Source organism: Manis pentadactyla, chromosome 1 (genome assembly GCF_030020395.1).
Source record: "Manis pentadactyla isolate mManPen7 chromosome 1, mManPen7.hap1, whole genome shotgun sequence".
Taxonomy (NCBI): Eukaryota; Metazoa; Chordata; class Mammalia; order Pholidota; family Manidae; genus Manis; species Manis pentadactyla.
The window spans coordinates 6,163,924-6,181,731 of record NC_080019.1 but is presented as its reverse complement, the minus strand read 5'-3'; the positions used below and the strand labels follow the sequence as shown (position 1 = coordinate 6,181,731).

The following is a 17,808-nucleotide window of genomic DNA, read 5'->3' as shown; positions in this document are numbered from 1 at the left end:
ATAGTCAAGTGGGAAATCTGGGTGCTTTTCAAGATTACTTCAAGAAGAGAAAAAATGTGATAGCCTTAAATAAGAGAAAAATTAGGCAGAACTTCCTTCCTATCTTGAGACAGGCTGACAATCACCACATTCCACTGATAAGGGTGAAGTCATCCCACAGAGAAAATTGTTCTGTAGGCAGACTATGGGCTGGCTTTTTCTTTCAATATTAATGATAACACCATTTTCAATATGTAATATTAGGCTTTATCTCTTTATCATAACTCATAAAATAAACCACCCCTATAAGATAACTTAATAAAATAAAAAAGTTGGTGTAGATAACACTTTGACCAATATAAGTATCACTGGGCATGTTTTCTATGCCTCACTTGGAAACTTTTTCTTTTTGCAAAACCGTATGTTAAATGATAGAATGATCACGGTACAAAAACATTTATTTAAATTAAATATTTTAGACAAACCAGTATCTCTAACTGTTCCAAAGCCTGTGTAGTTCTTACAAAAAAGAAACGGAACAGTTTAGCTTAATGTCTGTGATGATATTTTACAAGATCATGAAGGCCAGTTCTGGGCTGCACCAATCAATGATTTACTATTTATTACCAAGTGTCATATACAGTAATAGCATAAAGATTAATTATATCTTATGAGTGATTTACAATGGGACTCCTCAGAAGGAAAAAAAATCTTTCAACAATACAAAATATAAGGTGAAAATAATAGGAGAATATATAAAACACTTATACAGGCAATAATATACTGAGATCAAAAGACAAACAACTGTCTTTTAGCCCACTGCTGGGTAGGTTCCTTCAAAGGAGGTTTGGGAGAAGGATGGGGATGTTTTCCAGGTAGGGTCAGGGCTCAGAAACTTTCTGAATCCCAGGTGTTTCTGTTCTCTGGAACGTAATAGAATAAATGGGGAAGTTGTTTTGAAGTGTTGGCCGAAGATGTTACCAAGAACCAGCTGGCTGGCGAGAAGAACCAATTCCCATCTCAGCCATAGGAATCATGCTTCAGAGTTTGAGGTCAGGGCACCTTTGAATTAATGGCAACTCAGGTGGAAGCAGGGCCAGGAAGGAGAGAGAAAGAGATCTCAGGAGAGGGAGACAGAGACCGCAGGGAGGAGGTTCCTTCTGTGTCTGCAGTGTGCTGAAATCTTGCTCAAGAAATCAGCACATCCACATAGAAGGTAAGTGGTGCTGCTTTGTTGAAATTTTTTAGGTTCCCTGCTCTTTGTGGCGTTAGGAACAGGGAGTTGACCGAAAGATGCCAACGTCAACAAGAGTGTCTGCCTTAGGCTGCCAGACATGCATCCAACTGTGTTCATGAAGGTGTGTGTGTTGTGTGTGTCACACACACTGTATACATTCAGGCTGTGTATATCTCTTGAAATACATGTTTAATAAAAAGAAAAGAACTTACGTAAAAAATAAAAAACAGACTTGAATTCAATCTCATTTTCAGTGATGCAGTCAACCCTAGTGGTTAATTTCCCAGATCACAATGACTGCTTTTTCTCAAATTGGAAAAGAGTCCCTTTAGAAGACTAGGATCGTTTGGGAAGGCAGTGCCGTGCAGAAAGCCCCATGCTCTTGGGCTGTGCATGTAGAATTACCACCTGCCGGCCTGTTCATGAGCCTACTAATGAATCAAACTTCATTTTCCTTTTAGTTAGCTTTGAAAGAATCCTACATCAGAAGACCCTGGAGCAGAGAGGGAAACTTTGATGTCAAGTCTGTCCTTGACTTTACAGGTGGGGGTGAGGGGCTCTTGGGAGAAGAGATGCCAGTGGGGGTTCACCAGCCCTCTGAAGCAGAGCAGGCCTGGGATCCCAGCGGGAGGCTCGCCTCCCCTGATGGACCCAAACATCAGCAGGGCTCTACCCCTGCGGCTGTGTCATTAGCAAAAGAGGTGAGAATACTGCTGGGCTTTTTATGCATTTGTCCTCGTGATGGGGACAGGGAGGAGAGGTCAGTGAAAAAGCCACCGGGAAACAGCACCTTTCAGCACCTACCTCGCCTTATTCCCAGGTGCAGCCAATGAAAACTCATTTGAAGGAAAATACTCAAAATGCAGGCTGGAGGGAGTGGAGGGGGCGCGGGGATCAGCACAGCCCCCTTCAGGGGAAGGGCCCGGGCGGATCGCAGAGCCCCGGCGCCAGCGGCAGTCCAGGCCTGCCCGCCCGGGGCGGTGGGAGCCGCAGCTCTGCGGGGTCGCGGCCGCTCTGTCGGGGCGCGGGGCGGGGAGGGCTGCGGCCCCGGCTCTATGACACGCTGTAGCTGTTGTAATACGTGGCCGTGGCATCAGCCAGCACGGAGATGAGGCTGGTCTCCGTGGGGCCCGTCGGTGTCACCTGGGAGGCCGAGGCATGCCCACTGAGGGCCACGGTCCCTGCAACAGGGTCTGGGTGGCCAGGAGTGTTCAAATACTGGTCGAACTCATTTCGATCCATGTCCCCCAGGAGTTCCACCTGGCTCAGCTGATCCAGTGCGTCAAAGCCGGGGTGCTCGGGAGGCGGGGAGAGCTGGCCCAGGTGGGCGTGCAGGTTGGAGTGGAGGGGGCGGTAGGTGGCAGGGGAGTAATAGGCAGGCGACGGGGGGCAGCCGGGTACCGTGGATATCATAGAGACGCTCGGGGACGGGCCGAGCGCCAGGGCGCCCAGGGGGTGGCCGCAGTGCAGCGGGCTGGGGGCGTACTCCGGTGAGTACGCGGGCGCGGGCAGGTGGGCGAGGTGGCGGGGGTGCGCGTGCTCCTCCTGGCACGGGGAGGAGAAGAAGGTCTGCTCCGGCTCCAGCACGTCCAGGGGCGACATTTCCGGGGGCGTGGGCAGCCCAAACGGGTAGGCGTCCACGCTGCCAGGGGTGCCGCAGCCGCCAGCCGGCCCCTCGTGGTAGCAGCCGCGCAGGCTGGGCAGCGCGGAGCCCGGCGAGTACTCACCCCCGTCCTCCTTCTCGCCCAGCGCCCCGCGGCCGCCGCGCTTCTCGGGCAGGGCGTTCTGGTCCCGGGACAGGGAGCTCAGCAGGAAGCCGGGGTCCACGCGCTTGCAGAGGCGCTTGGCCTGCTTCTTCCTGCGAGGGCGGTACTTGTAGTTGGGATAGTCCTGCATGTGCTGCAGGCGCAGCCGCTCCGCCTCGTCCACGTAGGGCCTCTTCTGCGACAGCGTCAGCGCCTTCCACGACTTCCCTGCTCGCACAAGTCACAGAGGGCACTGTCAGCACCGGCGCCGCACCTGTCTCAGCCTCTCCTGCCTCCAAGCGTCCCTCTCGCTCACACACACGCGCGCACACACACTGTCCACCGCTGTCCCCCACCCAGCCCGCCCGCGCCCCGCCCCAAGGGACACCGCCCTCCTCGCACCCTTCCCCAGCCCAGACCCTGCATACTCCGTGAGGCCAAAACAGCCACTCCCGCCAGCACCCCGCAGAACCATCCGTGCCTACTACGCACACCCTCCAGTCACGTCCCATATAAAAACCCCTAGATAAAGTGATCATGTAAACAATGCGAGATTCACTGAGAAAGGCCCACCGCACCCAGTATCAGCCACAGGGCAAAAATATAAAAGGACTCCAACACTGATTTGGGCTTTTGTTACCTCTGGAGGGCCAGTTCTAATCATTTGTGCATGTTAATGAAAACGCTTTGCCTTAGTTGATTGTCACTTAGGAAGTGATATTACGATATTTATGGCATCAATCTCACATGCCTTCTTGTGTGGGAACTCAGGCTTGGTCAGTTGTTTCATATGCAGGATCTCGCTTGGGATAACAGACCATTATCCTATACATCTGAAGGTCAGAGGCCCCTGCTGTATGAAGACCTGACCATGGCCAGAATGCTAGCATCTGCCTGCACCAACCACGCATGTATGCACGCACCCTGTCTCACACACACACACACACACACACACACACAAGTGGTGGCTTCCAGCCATCTACCTAAGACCCTTTGTGGCAGATGGCACCTGCACAGCCATTGACTCTATGCAGAAGCAAATTCGTCAACTTCTTTGGCACTGTTTTCCTCACTATAAAATACATTGTGCTACTGCCCAACTCAAAACCCTCTCTTAAAGAAGCAACCTCCCCTTGTACCACACTGCTCTGAAAAATGCTAGATTCCCTTGTATTTTGTCTTTACTTGCTTGTGTGTTGTTTTGCAAACTTTTTGCATCTCTCATTCATCTCAGACACTGCCCATCCCTCTGGCTGCAGGTTTTCTGAAGGCTGCTTCCAGACCCCTTAGACTGTCACCTACTAGGCTGGATTGGGGGTTCTGCAACTTTGTTAAGTTTCCCTGTAGACTTTAGTGTCTCCTGAAGTGTGAGACCTACTAGCCCAGGGGGGAAGCCGGGCAACTGAGTCCTGTAAGGAAAGGGGCCCATCTCCCACCCGAGCGCTCTGTGCTGGGCCAAGTAGAGCTGTGTGTACAGTTGCCCTCCGTGCCACACTGGCTGGCTGGCTCTGCACGCCAGGCCCTCAAAGATGGTGAAGTAGGGCAGTTATTACAGGTATTCTACCACAGGGCTGAAAGTTGATGACTATTCTGATAGAGTCATCAATATAATTAGCTGTCACTTAGAAGGGCAAAGTGTTAGCAACTCCAGATTTGGGGTTGGCCAACAGTTCCCAGCCTGTGGCTGAGGCCACAAAGTTGTCACAAGAGGACAAGATCCAGACACACCCCACACCCTGTCTGTGGGCTGAATATAAAATGTGGCTCTAGTTCCTAAATGTTTCTGGATGTTGTAGTGTGAATAAAATATGTTTGTTTTAAAAGCCACTAAATATATGACTGTCTTAATGTTCTTTTTCATTTGTAATATATGAAAAATGCGCTACTGGGCAAAGTTTTTAATGTTAGTGATTGAAAGCTGATAGTAAGAATAAGTTGGGACTCTCACATCCAGCCCTTCCCTTTCCTAAGGAGAAAGGAAAGGGCTGGGCAAGTTCATGGGGGTGGAAGCAGGTCATTCTGCTGCCCCCCTATCAAGAGGTGTGGAAGGTCCATATTTTAAAAAGCAACACCATGCTGGTTTCCCTCACCCAGTGCCAGGAGCTGTGTGGTTAAGCAGGAAGGAATCAAGTGTCTTTCCTGCAAAATGAACTATAACCTCTGGAAGCCTAAATGCACACTACCAGCAGGGATCAACTCATGGGAAGCATTGTTGGTCCAGGTCCCTTTGCCTGTGCCTTCCCTGGGACCTGGTAGCCCCAATCCTGCAAGGCTCCTTAGCTCAGCTCAAGTTCCTCTCCCATCTCTGGTCTGGGCCTGCAGCAGAACCCCTGCTCTATCCTGGTCACAAGAGCTGTGCTCCAGCAGTAGGCTCAACCCTAAAAATAAGTGTTTTCATTTCTTTAGAAGGCTGAAGAAAAATACAAACTTTTAAGCCAAAGAAAATGTTTTATCATTGCATATGTTAATATATTTGTTTTAATGCTAACACAGTATAAAATGGAATTTTTATTATTTCTTATGGAGGAAGGGGCTCACTAAGCCACTGACCAACTAATTCGGCCTTGAGCACAGTCGCCAGGAGACTGGGCTGTGTGGAGGCTCTTTGAAGCCAGCTCACAGCTGCTTTGAACTGGCGTCTAGACAGGAGGGACCCTCTCTGTGAGCCTGAGAGGGCAGGAAGGTGGGGATCAGCCCTCCACGTTCTCACAGGGGGTCAGCCCAGAGCTCCTACAGAAAGGAGCAAAGCTCTATTCTGGGCCTGCGGGATTGGGGCAGGCTGGGCCAACCGGGGGTGACCACACACTCGCCCTTCTCACAGTGCAGTGCCCGATGCACACACAAAGGGCTTTGAAAGGTTTCTACAGATTAAAGCGAATAAAAACCAGTTCCGGGGGGCAAAGAGGTGAGGAGTAGGGCGAAGATGACAAGGGCTCAGCTCCAGACGCGGGAGACAGAAGACGGCCGGACACCGACCCCGGTTTTTCGGACGCGCCCTCGCATCCTCTCTGGGCTCCGCCGGTCGGGCCTGTCCCTGAGCGCATGCGGCTGCCACCGCTGGGACTGCGGGGCAGCACTGGGCAAGCTGCCCAGCTCCAGGACAGACCCTCCTTGGCCGCCCTAAGCATTGGAATCAAATTGTCTACAATCTTAACTACTGAGAAATAGACTGACGAATCGAGTCCACTTACACAGACGTTTCCTGATGTTGGTTTAATAGTTAAACTGGGGACCCGTTCACACCAGGTCTCTCTTCACGACTATTCGTTAGTAATAGTTGGGTCCTCCCACTGTGATCGTGCCAGTGGTAAAGTTCGGGGAATGGTGGCTTTTCCCGCTTCGGAATTCCCAGCAAACGGCCTCAATGTTTCCCTCCCGGCCTGTCTGTGCGCGCGGGTCCCCGTCGCTGGGCTACAACGGACCCGGCAGCTGCCCGGCCCCGCCTGTCCCCTGGGGCCCTGTCCTGGCGAGTGGCCCTCCCGGGTCATCCGGTGCGCCTCGAGGTTTCACTTTGGACCCCACCAAGGTGTCCCTGCCCTGAATGCCGGCCACCGCGCGCCCACCCACGCTGGCACAGATGCCCAAGCCAGCAGGCACGGCGAGCGGCCGCGCTCCCCGCGCGCACCCTTACGCCACCAACCCAAGCCCTGCGCGCTCCCCGGCCCCCGCCTGGCCGCCAGCCGCCAGCCCCGTCCCCGTCCTCTCTGTCCGCGCCCCCAGCCGGCTGACCCCGGGGCGTGCCCGCCCGCCCGCCCGCCCGCTTACTCACCCAGCATCTTGCTGAGCTCGGCGTTGTGCAGGTCCGGGTTCTGCACCGCCAGACGTTTCCTCTCGTCCTTGGCCCACACCATGAAGGCGTTCATGGGCCGCCGGATCCGGCTCTCCGGGCCCTTGTCCCCCGGCGGGCGGGGGGCGGCCGGCGGGGACAGCCCATCCGACAGCTCGGCGTCCAGGGCCGGGCCCTCGAGCCCCTCGGGCCACGGGTAAGCGCCCAGCAGCGAGGCCATGGCCGCACGGGGGTCGCCTCGCCTCGCCTCGCCTCGCCGGGCCGGCGCTGACCTGGCCCTCGCTCGGGTCGGGGCGCCCAACTTGGCCGTCGGCCGCGGCTCGGCCCCTTATTTATCAGCTTCGGGCTGCGCGTCCTCCAATGACTCGGGCAGGCGGCGCGGCCCCTCCCTCCCTCCGTCGCCGCGGGCCCCCTCCCGCCGTCCGGGCCGCGCGGCCCGCTCCGTCCTGCCGGAAGGAGAAGAGGGAGGGAAGGCCGCCCCCCGCGCCCGCCCCCGGCCCGCCGCCCCGCCCCCGGTGCCCTCCGGGCATCCGCGCCCGGCCGCCTCGCGTCCCGCCAGCTCCGGGCGCAGGTGCCGCGCAGCAGGGGCGCCGGACGCCGGTCCCTGGCCCCGACCGGCCGCGGCCTCCCCGGGCCGCCCTCCAGCAACTTCTCGCGCGCTTGGAAGCCGGCGGAGAACCGAAGCCCGGCAGGTTTCGCAGGAAATGGGCCGTGAATCCCTCCGGAGAAACCTGTGTCCCGTGCTTAAGGGAACACACCCAGTGCTTCTCTAAAACGACCCGGGCTTCGGGAGCCTCGCCGGTGGCCGCCCGCGGCCATAGAGGCCGACAGGGGCTGGGGCTGGATCCCGCGTCAGGGTCCCCGCAGCGCGGCCCGAGCCCCCCTGGCGTCCCCGCAGCTTCCCGGATCTCGGGAGCGCCTGTCCGCGTTCCCGGCGCCCCTTTATAACTCTGCCGTCTGAGTTCTCTCTTCTTGCGCCCGTCCCTCCTCCCCCCAGGCTCGGGTGTCCGTCGGGCGTCCAGCTGCCTCACCTCTCGCTCTTCTCCCATCTTCCCTCGCGCTTCTCGTTGTGTTTTCTCTTTTCTACTCCGACCATCAGTCCTGCCCCTGGGAACGGAGTCCCTCCGTCCCTCCCCTCCCCATCCCCCAGGGCACGATCTGGGGTTCCCTGAGTCCCCCCTTTATCCCGACACCCTAGGGCGGATGGCGCTGCGTGTTCTCTGCCTGTGTTCAACCCGGAGGGCTGCGGGATTGCGGCGCGTGGCCCTCCCTCGTGGACGCCAAACCCCTGCGGCGGACCGCAGCCCACGCACACTCTGCTTCGAGTGATTAGGGTTTTTCCCTCGACTCTTCAGCGCCCACACATAGTAGTTGCTCAGGAACTGCCGCATGAGTGAATGAATAAAATGAGTGAGTAAATAAGACTTAGACAGACCCTACTGTATATAAAACATGGCAGTCACACGGCTTGACTAGATATACTGGAATTCAGTCCACAGATATTCACTGAGCGCCACCCCCGTGCAGGGTTCTGCAGAGGTGACCCTGAAAGGCGGTAGTATTGTCGTGGGAGGTTGGCGGGGTCTGCAGGCAGGACCCGTCCTCGGTGTTCGGGTTACTTGTTGCGTGACTCTGGGCAAGTCAGGCGTCTCTCTAGGCCTCCTTTCCTAATCCTAAAATGAGAATGATGATAAGGCTGATCTCACAGGGCTGTTGTGAAGATTCGGTGAGATGATAAACGTGAAAGCTCAAACTCTGTACACGATGGATGTTAATGTAACTCTAAGACATTAAGCCCGTAAATTCTAAGCCCGGATTTCATTGTCCCGGCGCGCAATGACTGAGTTCACAAGGGCCTTGTGTGCAACCTGCACTCCCAGGCGGGCCCTACCCATAAGGGCCGACAAGCGGGTACAGAAATGCAACTTCTCCGTTAGGTCCCAATTTTAACCCCTAGAGCCAAGACGATTTTCATCGGAGAACGGGCTTTACGCATAGATTTAGTTTTCCTCTCCCTTCCAGGCAGGTGCGAGCAGCAGCACCCTAGGCCCGTGAGCTCCTCTCCCAGCCCTTGTGGGGCAGGGCGCTGGCTGGCGAGTGGGTGTCCCGGCCCGCAGCCAGGAGAGCACCCTGGAACCCGAGTGCAGCGGCGGGGCTGGCTGGCGCCGGGAACGGAGCGGGGAGCAGACCTGGGGCGGGGGCTGCGGGGAGAATGCATTGGTGGTCCAGGCGGACTTCCCTGCCCTGGGAACCTCGGCCAGTTCCCATCTTGGTCCTTTCTGCCAGAGATTCCTCAAGGAAAATCCCCAAGGCAGAATGCTCTGGGTACCTCGGGCAGCTAGGGCAGCTCGCGGCCGGTGGGTGTGTGTTTGCGGCGGGAGGGACTCGGGGAGGAGTGGGAGGGAGAAGCGATCACCGAGGGGGGACTTGTCGGCAACCGCTGTCCCCTGGAAAACACGGCTCCAACACTTCATAACTTCACTGCCGCTGCAGGGCGCGCGCGGCAGGTGCTCGGCAGGGTTAAGCAGCCTTTAAAGGACAGCGCCCCTCGCCGACTGCGGACACCCCCACTCCCGCCCGCATCTCTGGCGTCCCACCCCACCCCGTCCCCGACCCCAGCCCCGCGCGCTCCTGCGCGCACGCAGTGGGGCGGCGCCCAGGCACCAGGTTGTAAAGAACGCTGGCCCCGGGTAGCACAGAGCGGTCAAGTTGGATTCCAGACACCGGTGGCAAAAATGGAGAAAATAGGGAAGCGGGGGCAGACAGAATATGTGTTGTTTCCAATCATTTAGTTTCTTGCATTTCGTTCGGAGAGAGCGGGCGAACCTGGGTTGTCCAGGACCTGGGCGTTGACGGCCGCACCACGAGCACGGGCGCCGCCCTGAGCAGTAAGCTATCTGCACCCAGGAACCGGGGCGCGTGCGCTCCCTGCCTTCCTTCATTTCTTCCTTAATTTGCAACCATGCATTGATTCACAGGGGCAACTTGATGCAAGCGTGCCCTGGTGCGGGCAGCGCTAAGGAATGCGGGGTCCCTGTGACCCTGCCGCCCCTCTCCTCACTGTGGCATTCAGGCTCTCGGAGCTCCGCGTAGAGCCTAAGCACCCGCGAAGCCGGGGGGCTCAGACGGCTGGGCGAGGGGGCCAGGGCTGGCGCCCTCCGAGGCACCCGCGACGCCTGCTCGGGCCAGGGCGGGGCCCAGGTCTGCGGCCAGTGGTTGGGGCGGAGACTCATCCACATGGTCGGCGCTCCGTGCAACCGAACCAAGCAGACGCAGGTTTGCCGTCCCGGGTCCCAGATGGGATGGCGTGGGGGTTCCCAGAGACACTGGAGGGCAGGGTCGGGGAAACGGGTCCACCGGGGGTGAGTCAGGGCACAGTGGACCCGGGGGGTGGGGGCACCACGCAGCAGACCTGTCGGCACACAGGTGGGAGAGCCCCACTCCCCCGGTGTGTGCTGAGTGAACTGCGCTCTCTGCCGTCCTAAATGACTTTGCTCTTTCCTTTTGCCCTTCCCTCCCTCCCCTCCCATTCCCCTCCTCCGTCCCATCTGCCTTTAGCTCTGCAGTTCGTTGAACGTCCGTTTCCGCAACACAGGCCTTGAGTCCAAACACCCCCCCACGGCCCAGCCTGAGCAGGTGCAGCTGGCTAGCGGGAGATGTTAGTTCATTCACCTGGTCTCAGCCTCAGTTAACCCACCTGTAAAATGTGATACAGGATTACTGATTTATTATTTGCGAGGGCGCCTACTATACTTAATGTTAAAAAATTATGAAAGGATGAAAATGTAAATAAAATTAATAGGGTCGGGCTCCAGAACTTTCCCTCCTGGACCTTACCTTATTCTATTTCAAACTGACGAATTTTGACCACTCAAGGAGGAGGAGGGGAGTCGGCACGCATTCCCTGCCAGCGCAAGGCAGCCCCGGCACCCGCAGCTGCACCCCGCAGCTGCACTGGGACCGCCGAGCCACAGACCCAGGCCCCTCTCTGCCGTGGACTGTGCATGTGTTTGCTGGGGCGGTTTGACGCTCACACCAGGCTGTGGGTAGAAATCACCATTGCCACTATATGTGCTCACACTGATTTATCTACATTCATCGCCTCTCCACACAAACCTTCTCGGAAGTGGGTAGTCTGAGCTGTAGAATTAAACCATTATCCCAGGTGAGGCTGCAGCGGCACCTGGCAGAGCAGACGCCTGCACACACATCTCTTGCCCTCCTGCCTTTGCTCCTGGTTCTGGGCTGCCTTCAGCCAGCGACCAGCTCCCCACCCTCACCAGAGCCCCAGGCCAGAGAGCAGGGCTTCTAACCATCTCCCCCTGTCCCTTGTGCTCTCTCCAGTCTGAACCCCCCAAGTTCCTTGGACATTTCCTCATCTGAAGGGCACTTCGAGTTTCAAGGAAATGTGAAAAGCGAATGGACAAACCTGTTGGCCACAGGTGAGGTGCATGCTGGGAAGCCAGGAGACTTGGCGCCGCCCTCTCACCCACCCCTCCAGGCTGATCCAGCGTCCAGAAGCCCTGACTTCCCTCCAAGAAGCTACATTCAAGAGTTCCTCTCTTTTAAACCACGAAAGTCCCTTCATGGCCATTTAGGAGAAATTCATCAAGGTCCCTAATTAAAATGATTTGAGGGGATTAAGATACACCTGTAGGTTTACCTGGGAGGACTAGAAGCAGGCAGGACATGAGGACACCTGGTCAGAGCTACACAGCACCCTAAGTCTAACAGCTTTTCTACAGGGATGAGGAGGAAAGGAACAGCGTTTTCAGACTACACTGCTCCTGAATGTGGGTAGTATGGACCCCCTGACAACATCAGAAGAGGGACTTGCTATAACAGCATCCTGAGGTACAGAAACCCAAGTGCTCCGGGGGTCGCCCAGATCAGATTTCGTGGTTGCTACAGAGTGCCCCACACACACATGCAGGCTCGGCTGGTCAGCCATGTCTCCTAGTGAATGGTGGGAGGACCCTGACTTGAGGCCAGAACGCGAGTCCAGTTGCATCTGCCGCTGACAGCTGTGCACATTTGAGCGAGGCACCTAACCAGTCACAGCGGGAGAACCTCTGACCCCCAGTGAGACGAACGACTTGCCTGTGTTGTATGCACCCTAGGGGGTACCACTGAGAACAGCCACCGCTCATTTGGGGATTTCTGTTTGCTTCTGGGGCCAGGCGAGTTCCAAGCCACATTCCTCTCTACAGTAATTTTCTCCCAGTCCACTCTGAGCAATGACCAGTTTTCCTTCTGTAAGGGAGTATCTGTGTTGGATTACCGAACTGAGGTGACCTTTATTTAATTGGTCGGAAGCTAAACTTTTGCACAAATTTAAATGGAAAAACCAACAAAGTACAAGACAAACTGCAGGTTCAAGGTTTCTATCTCTATCCTATTGCCTCTTCTTTCCAGATGTCTTAGAAGAAGAGGGGGAAATGGACTAGAAACCACCTATAAATAATACAATAATGGCAAACAAGTCTCTTCCTAGGCTACCTGTACACATCTGATTTCTGGGTAGACGGTCTCAGGATGGTTGACGGTATGAGGCGGCCCTGATAGAGATATCATCATGCAGAGCTCTGTCATCAGCCGACCATTCTGGGGTGAGAAGCCGAGCATACTTGTTTAGCTTATGAGATTGTTTGAATGGATAGATTTCAACTACCATTACTTCATGTTCTGTCCTTTAGTAATATGTTCACTGGAGTACAGCACGCTTGCAGAGAAGTGCACAGTGTACAGCCCGACGGTGAGAGTTCACAAAGCTAACACCTTTTGTAAGTGGTGCTCAGATCAGGAAACAGAATGTTACTGGCACCCCTATTTTAAGGCTCACCACCACCACTAAATTGTAAGTTCCCTTAGGACAGGGACTGAGTATCATTCTGTTTTAAAATATAGTATATTAATAGGAAATAAAAGACATAGTAAGGCCAGCAGACCAGGAGACCATTGCCACTGAGAAGCTAATTACCCACAGTTCCTGAGAGGGACACAACCACTCTGTGGGGGACACCTGGGAAAGTACGGGCACAGGGGAACCTGTGGGCAAGAGTCTTTATTGTGGCTTCCTCAGGAAGTAATGGGCAAGGGAGGGGAAACAGGCTTGGGGTTGGCTAGTCTGAAAATTTGGGTAAGCTCGGAGGTTTAGGGACTGTGTGTCCCTAGCCACCTGGTTTTTGGGTGATTAGCGCATGTGGATAATGGCCCAGAGCTCAAGAGCTCCATAAAGGAGGTGGGTGGGGTGTGGGTTTGTATTTGAAAGGCGCACTAGCGAGTTGCTTACTACCTCTGGGAACTGGCTAGCCCTGGAAGGGGCAGTCCCTCCAGTCAGCAAGGCCCCAGACGGCAAAGCATCAAGATACAGACAGCAAAACACATGGTCAATGCACACTCATCTTTGACACTCTCAAACCTAAAGTAACATGTTGCACACAACAGGCACTCAATTAGAGGGGAAAGACGGGCAGGGCGGGGGTTGGGGGGCTGAGGGGAACAGTGCAGTGGGCTGGCTAGTTGGGAAACAAGAGGGCTGCTTGCAGGAGGCTCATTTCACACCAGCATTAGATTGAGTTGGTCACAGCAACTCGTGGAAAGAAACTCCATTCAACAGCCTCTGGATTTATATTTAGGAAGTTGGGATGTCTTGGCAGTCTTCAGCACCCCTTTATGAAGCCTTCACTGGGAAACATGCCTCATCCGTATCCACTTACGCTATCTGTGTCGGTCCTTGAACCATTTGCCCTGCATCTCTGCCAGCATGTGACATGTTCTGGGAAGGGACATTCTCCAGTTGTTATCTGTTGTGTCATAAACCTCTCCAAACTTAGTAGTGCAAACAACCATCGTTATGCTCAGTGATGCTGCGGGTAGGAATTCAGAATTTGGATAATGTACAGTGAGGATGTCTCCTTCGTGATGTCTGTGTCACAGCTGGAAAGACACGCACAGCTGAAGGTAACTTGAATGGTCAGGAGGTGGAACCATCTGGAAACTTCCTCAGCCATATGTCTGGCACAACAGGGCTGGGATGATTCAAAGGCCAGGGCTAAGCTGGGACTGTTAACTGAAGTGTATCCACAGCTTTTCCATATTGTTTTAGCTTCCTTTTAACATGATGGCCTCATTAGATGGACTTGTTACATGTCAACTTCGATCCAGGGATGAGCATTCTCACAAACAAATCAAAAGATGCACGGCATTTTTAGGACTTGGGCTCAGAAGTCACATGGCATCATACTGACCAGTACTCTGTGGGTTCAAACCAGGCCCACACCTGGCCAGATTCAAAGGGAGGGAACATAGATCCCCAGTTCTCACTATGAGGAGTGTCGAAGAATTGTTGCCATTTTAAAAGCTCCATGAGGCACGTGTGTGTGTGAGACAGTGGCAGTGAGGACACTGGAGGTTTAAAACCGACACATAACTAAGAAACTTGTAACAACACTCCTTCCCACCCCAAAGCCAATGTCAAGGCAAAGAAGGGTGTCACCCTCTCCTTCCTGCCTATCTTCCATGCATGTCACACAATGCCAGTCCTTGAAAGGTTTGTCAAAGCTCCCTCAAAGAAAATAATAGAAATAGACTAATGGTAATTTCATTTTTAAGAGGGAGACTTCTGGGGCACAAAGTGTGTTTAGGGCCGTAAAACAATTTAAAGGATAGGATGGGTGTGAATAGTGAATTGCATTTGAAAACAGCTGAATGCATTACAGATCCACATTTGGAACTGGGATTTGTAGAGTTTTATTAGAGGGATGGTTGGGGATATTCTGGCCTCATTTAAATGCAGGCCGGGACAGTGGTTCTGGGGACCCTTCTTCAGCTGGCTTTTACCCAGTCATCCCCTCACTCCTGACACTATCTAGTCAACACAATGTTTGGAGCAGAACGAACCAGACTGGTTTACTTGTTCCAACAGGTATTTTTGCTTACTTAAAACATGATTTAAGATGCTCTTACAAATCACACCTGATTTCATTTTCAAGCACCCTGCAAGGAAAGCAGGGAAGGTATATTAGTATTACCCTAGTTTTATAGAGGAGGAACTAAGGCACATGGGAATTAAATGACAACTAGCGAGTGGCAGAACTGGAAAAATGACTCAGTACAAGGCTCTCTCAAGGAGACTCATTCATTGCTTAATTCTCCACCAGATACAGGGCTTGAATGAAATGAGGCTGGACAAATGAACAGTATCACATGTATAAAGGAAGCTTTAACTTCCACTCCTGCCCATGATGGAGAGACAGTAACCACATTTATCTTTCCACCTTAAGCCACTACAAAACTAGACAAAATATATGACATAAGAGTTCTCAGACATTGTACACAGAGAGCACAGGACAGCAATCCTTGAAAAGAGAAAGGAACAAGGTGAACCCAGTAAGTTCTTCTCACTTTCTGCAGAAAGTTTCCAGGCCCCAGCCCAGAAATGGGAAACTCAAACAGAAACCAGTGGTCTTGCCGTGTAAAGGAGGCGATGGTCTGAGTTCAGGGAGGACGAAGCAAAGCAGAGGAGACTGCCGACAGAGGCAGAGGCTCAGAGATCTGCAGAATCTGGCTCAGTGCTCATATGCTCATGTGTGTGAAAAAATACTAAGGCTGTGGAGAAAAAAACGGAGAAGAAGTAGGTAGAACAATCTCCTGAGCTCACATAAGCCAGAAAGCCTCTGTTCCCACCAGCAAGGCTGGAAAAGCCTTCTAATACATGGGGCATCAGGCAGTATCTTCAGAAGACTACTGCCTCATGGGAAAAAGAAAAACAAAACCAGAAAAACTGCAACCCACAGCCAGCATAAAAAGTCAGTCAATAGAAACAGAACCAGAAATGATAATGGGACTAGCAGATAAGGATATTAAAAGAGCTATTCTAAATGTATTCCACATGTTAAAGAAGGTAGAGGAAAACAAGAACATGTTTATTTTAATTTTTGTATATAACAAAGTTCAATTAATCTAATTTACCCAAGACAGGAAAAGAGGTAAAAAGAAACAACAGATGGGACAAACTGAAAACAAGCAGTAAAATGTTAAAGTCAGCCATACTGATGATGACAATAAGCACTTTATGGCATAAACACTCCATTTAAAAGGCAGAAGTTGTCAGATTGGATAAAGAAGCAAGACTTGACTATACGGTGCCTGCAAGAAACCCATTTTAAAAACGAAGACACAGATTAAATGTAAAAGGATGAGCGCTCTGGTTTCCAGTCTGGCATCTGAGGAGCTTGGAAATCAGTAATTCCATTCTAACAAGGAAAAAGATGGAACAAACTGAAACTCAACAACTCTTAATATACCCATCAGAGAAGTTAGGTCACAGTGGTTGAAATAATAGAAAATATATATTGGTCTCTGCCCCAAGTTCCTGGCACAGAGCCCCTGAAGCTCTCGTAATTTCCTAAGTGATAAGAGAACTAGGAGTGTCTTTTGTTTTAATATTTGTCTTTGCCCCTGTCTTTGATACAGAGCTCCTAAAACCCTTATAAATTTCTAAATAATAGGAGCAGGAGCATATTTTGTTCCATTCAGGTGACTCTGGGTGAGCATCTGGATGGCTCTCAGATGGGGGCTGGTCCCCAAAAAGACTAATCCATGATCAGAAGCTTGGAATTTTCAGCCGTATTCCCCACTTCTCTGGAGATGGGGAGGGGCTGGAAATGGACTTATAAATTGATCATACTTAAACCTCCAGAAAATCCACAAATTACAGTGTTTGGAGAGCTTCCAAGTAGGTAAACACATCCACACCAGGAGGGAGACACATTCCCGCTCCACAGGAACCGAGTTTCTGCACTTGGGACCCTCCCGACCTCACTCTGTGTATCTCTTCATCTGGCTGTTCATCTGTATCTTTTACCATATCCTTAATAAACTGGCTAACATAAGCAAGTTTCCTGGAATTCTGTGAACTGCTCTAGCAAATTAATCACACCCAAGGAGGGGGTCATTGGAATATCTGATCTATAATCATTAGGCCAGAAGCACAGGGCTTGTGACTGGCATCTCAGGTGTATATGTGTGTATGGGGCAGGTAGCATTCTTGTGGGACTGAGCCCTTAACTTGCGGGATCTGATGCTATCTCCAGGCAGATGGTGTCAGAATCGAGTTAAATTATAGCACACTCGGCTGGAGTTGCAGAGAATTGCTTGGTGTAGTGAAAAACCGCCACGTATTTGGTGTCAGAAATGTGTTTTGTGTGAGTAGTAAAAGAGACTCAAAGGGAAGAAACACATGCTGGGGAAGAACTGGAATTTTTCCTGTGTAGAAGAAGGAAAACAGGTTTTTCTAAAACAAAAGGCAAACTGCTGCCCCCAAGATAGGAAAGACAGATAGGTGGATACAGAGTATCACAACTTACCAGAGTAGAAACCCATGAGGAGAAACCTCTACAGGAACCAGTACCAGCTTGTTTTTACCCAGTACATCATATCCAACTTTCAGCAGAAAGATTACAAGGCACACTAACAAGGACACGGTTTGAGAGACAGAGCAAGCATCAGAACCAGAGATAGGAGAGGGATGCTGGAATTATCAGACCAGGAATTTAAAAATGACTTTGATTAACAAGCTAAGGACTCTAGTGGAAAACGTAGACAACATGCAGGAATAGGTGGGTAGTATAAGCAGAAATGGGAATCCTAAGAATCATAAAGGAAATGCTCGAAATCAGAAACACTGTAATAGCAAAGTGAAGGATGACTTTGATGGGTTCATCAGTAGACTGGACACAGCTAGCAACGAGTCAGCAAGCTGGAGGGTATGTCAGTAGAAACTTCCCAAGCTGAAAAACAAAGGGAAAAAAAGCCCTGGAACATAATTTTCAAGAACTGTGGGATAACTACAAAAGGTGTAACATGTATATAATGGGAATTACACATGTTCCCATTTACATGAGAAGAGAGAAAAGAATAAACATTTGAAATAAAAATAACAGAATTTCTCAAACCACGTATTCAAGAAACTCAGAGAACACTAGACAGAATAAGTGCCAAAAAATCTACACTGAGGCATATCATATTCAAACTGAAGAAAATCAAGGACAAAAGTA

At 52.2% G+C, this 17,808-nt stretch overlaps 1 protein-coding gene across 1 annotated transcript; it reads right to left on the bottom strand.

Moving 5' to 3' along the window:
• Nucleotides 1–419: 419 nt before the first annotated feature.
• SOX7 (SRY-box transcription factor 7) lies at nt 420–7,108 on the bottom strand. Its single transcript, XM_036889044.2, has 2 exons — nt 6,731–7,108; nt 420–3,189 (listed from the first exon to the last, which is right to left on the bottom strand). Exons 1-2 carry the CDS (start codon nt 6,966–6,968, stop codon nt 2,270–2,272), a joined length of 1,158 nt encoding a protein of 385 aa, XP_036744939.2. The 5' UTR covers nt 6,969–7,108; the 3' UTR covers nt 420–2,269.
• Between the last annotated feature and the right edge of the window lie 10,700 nt (nt 7,109–17,808).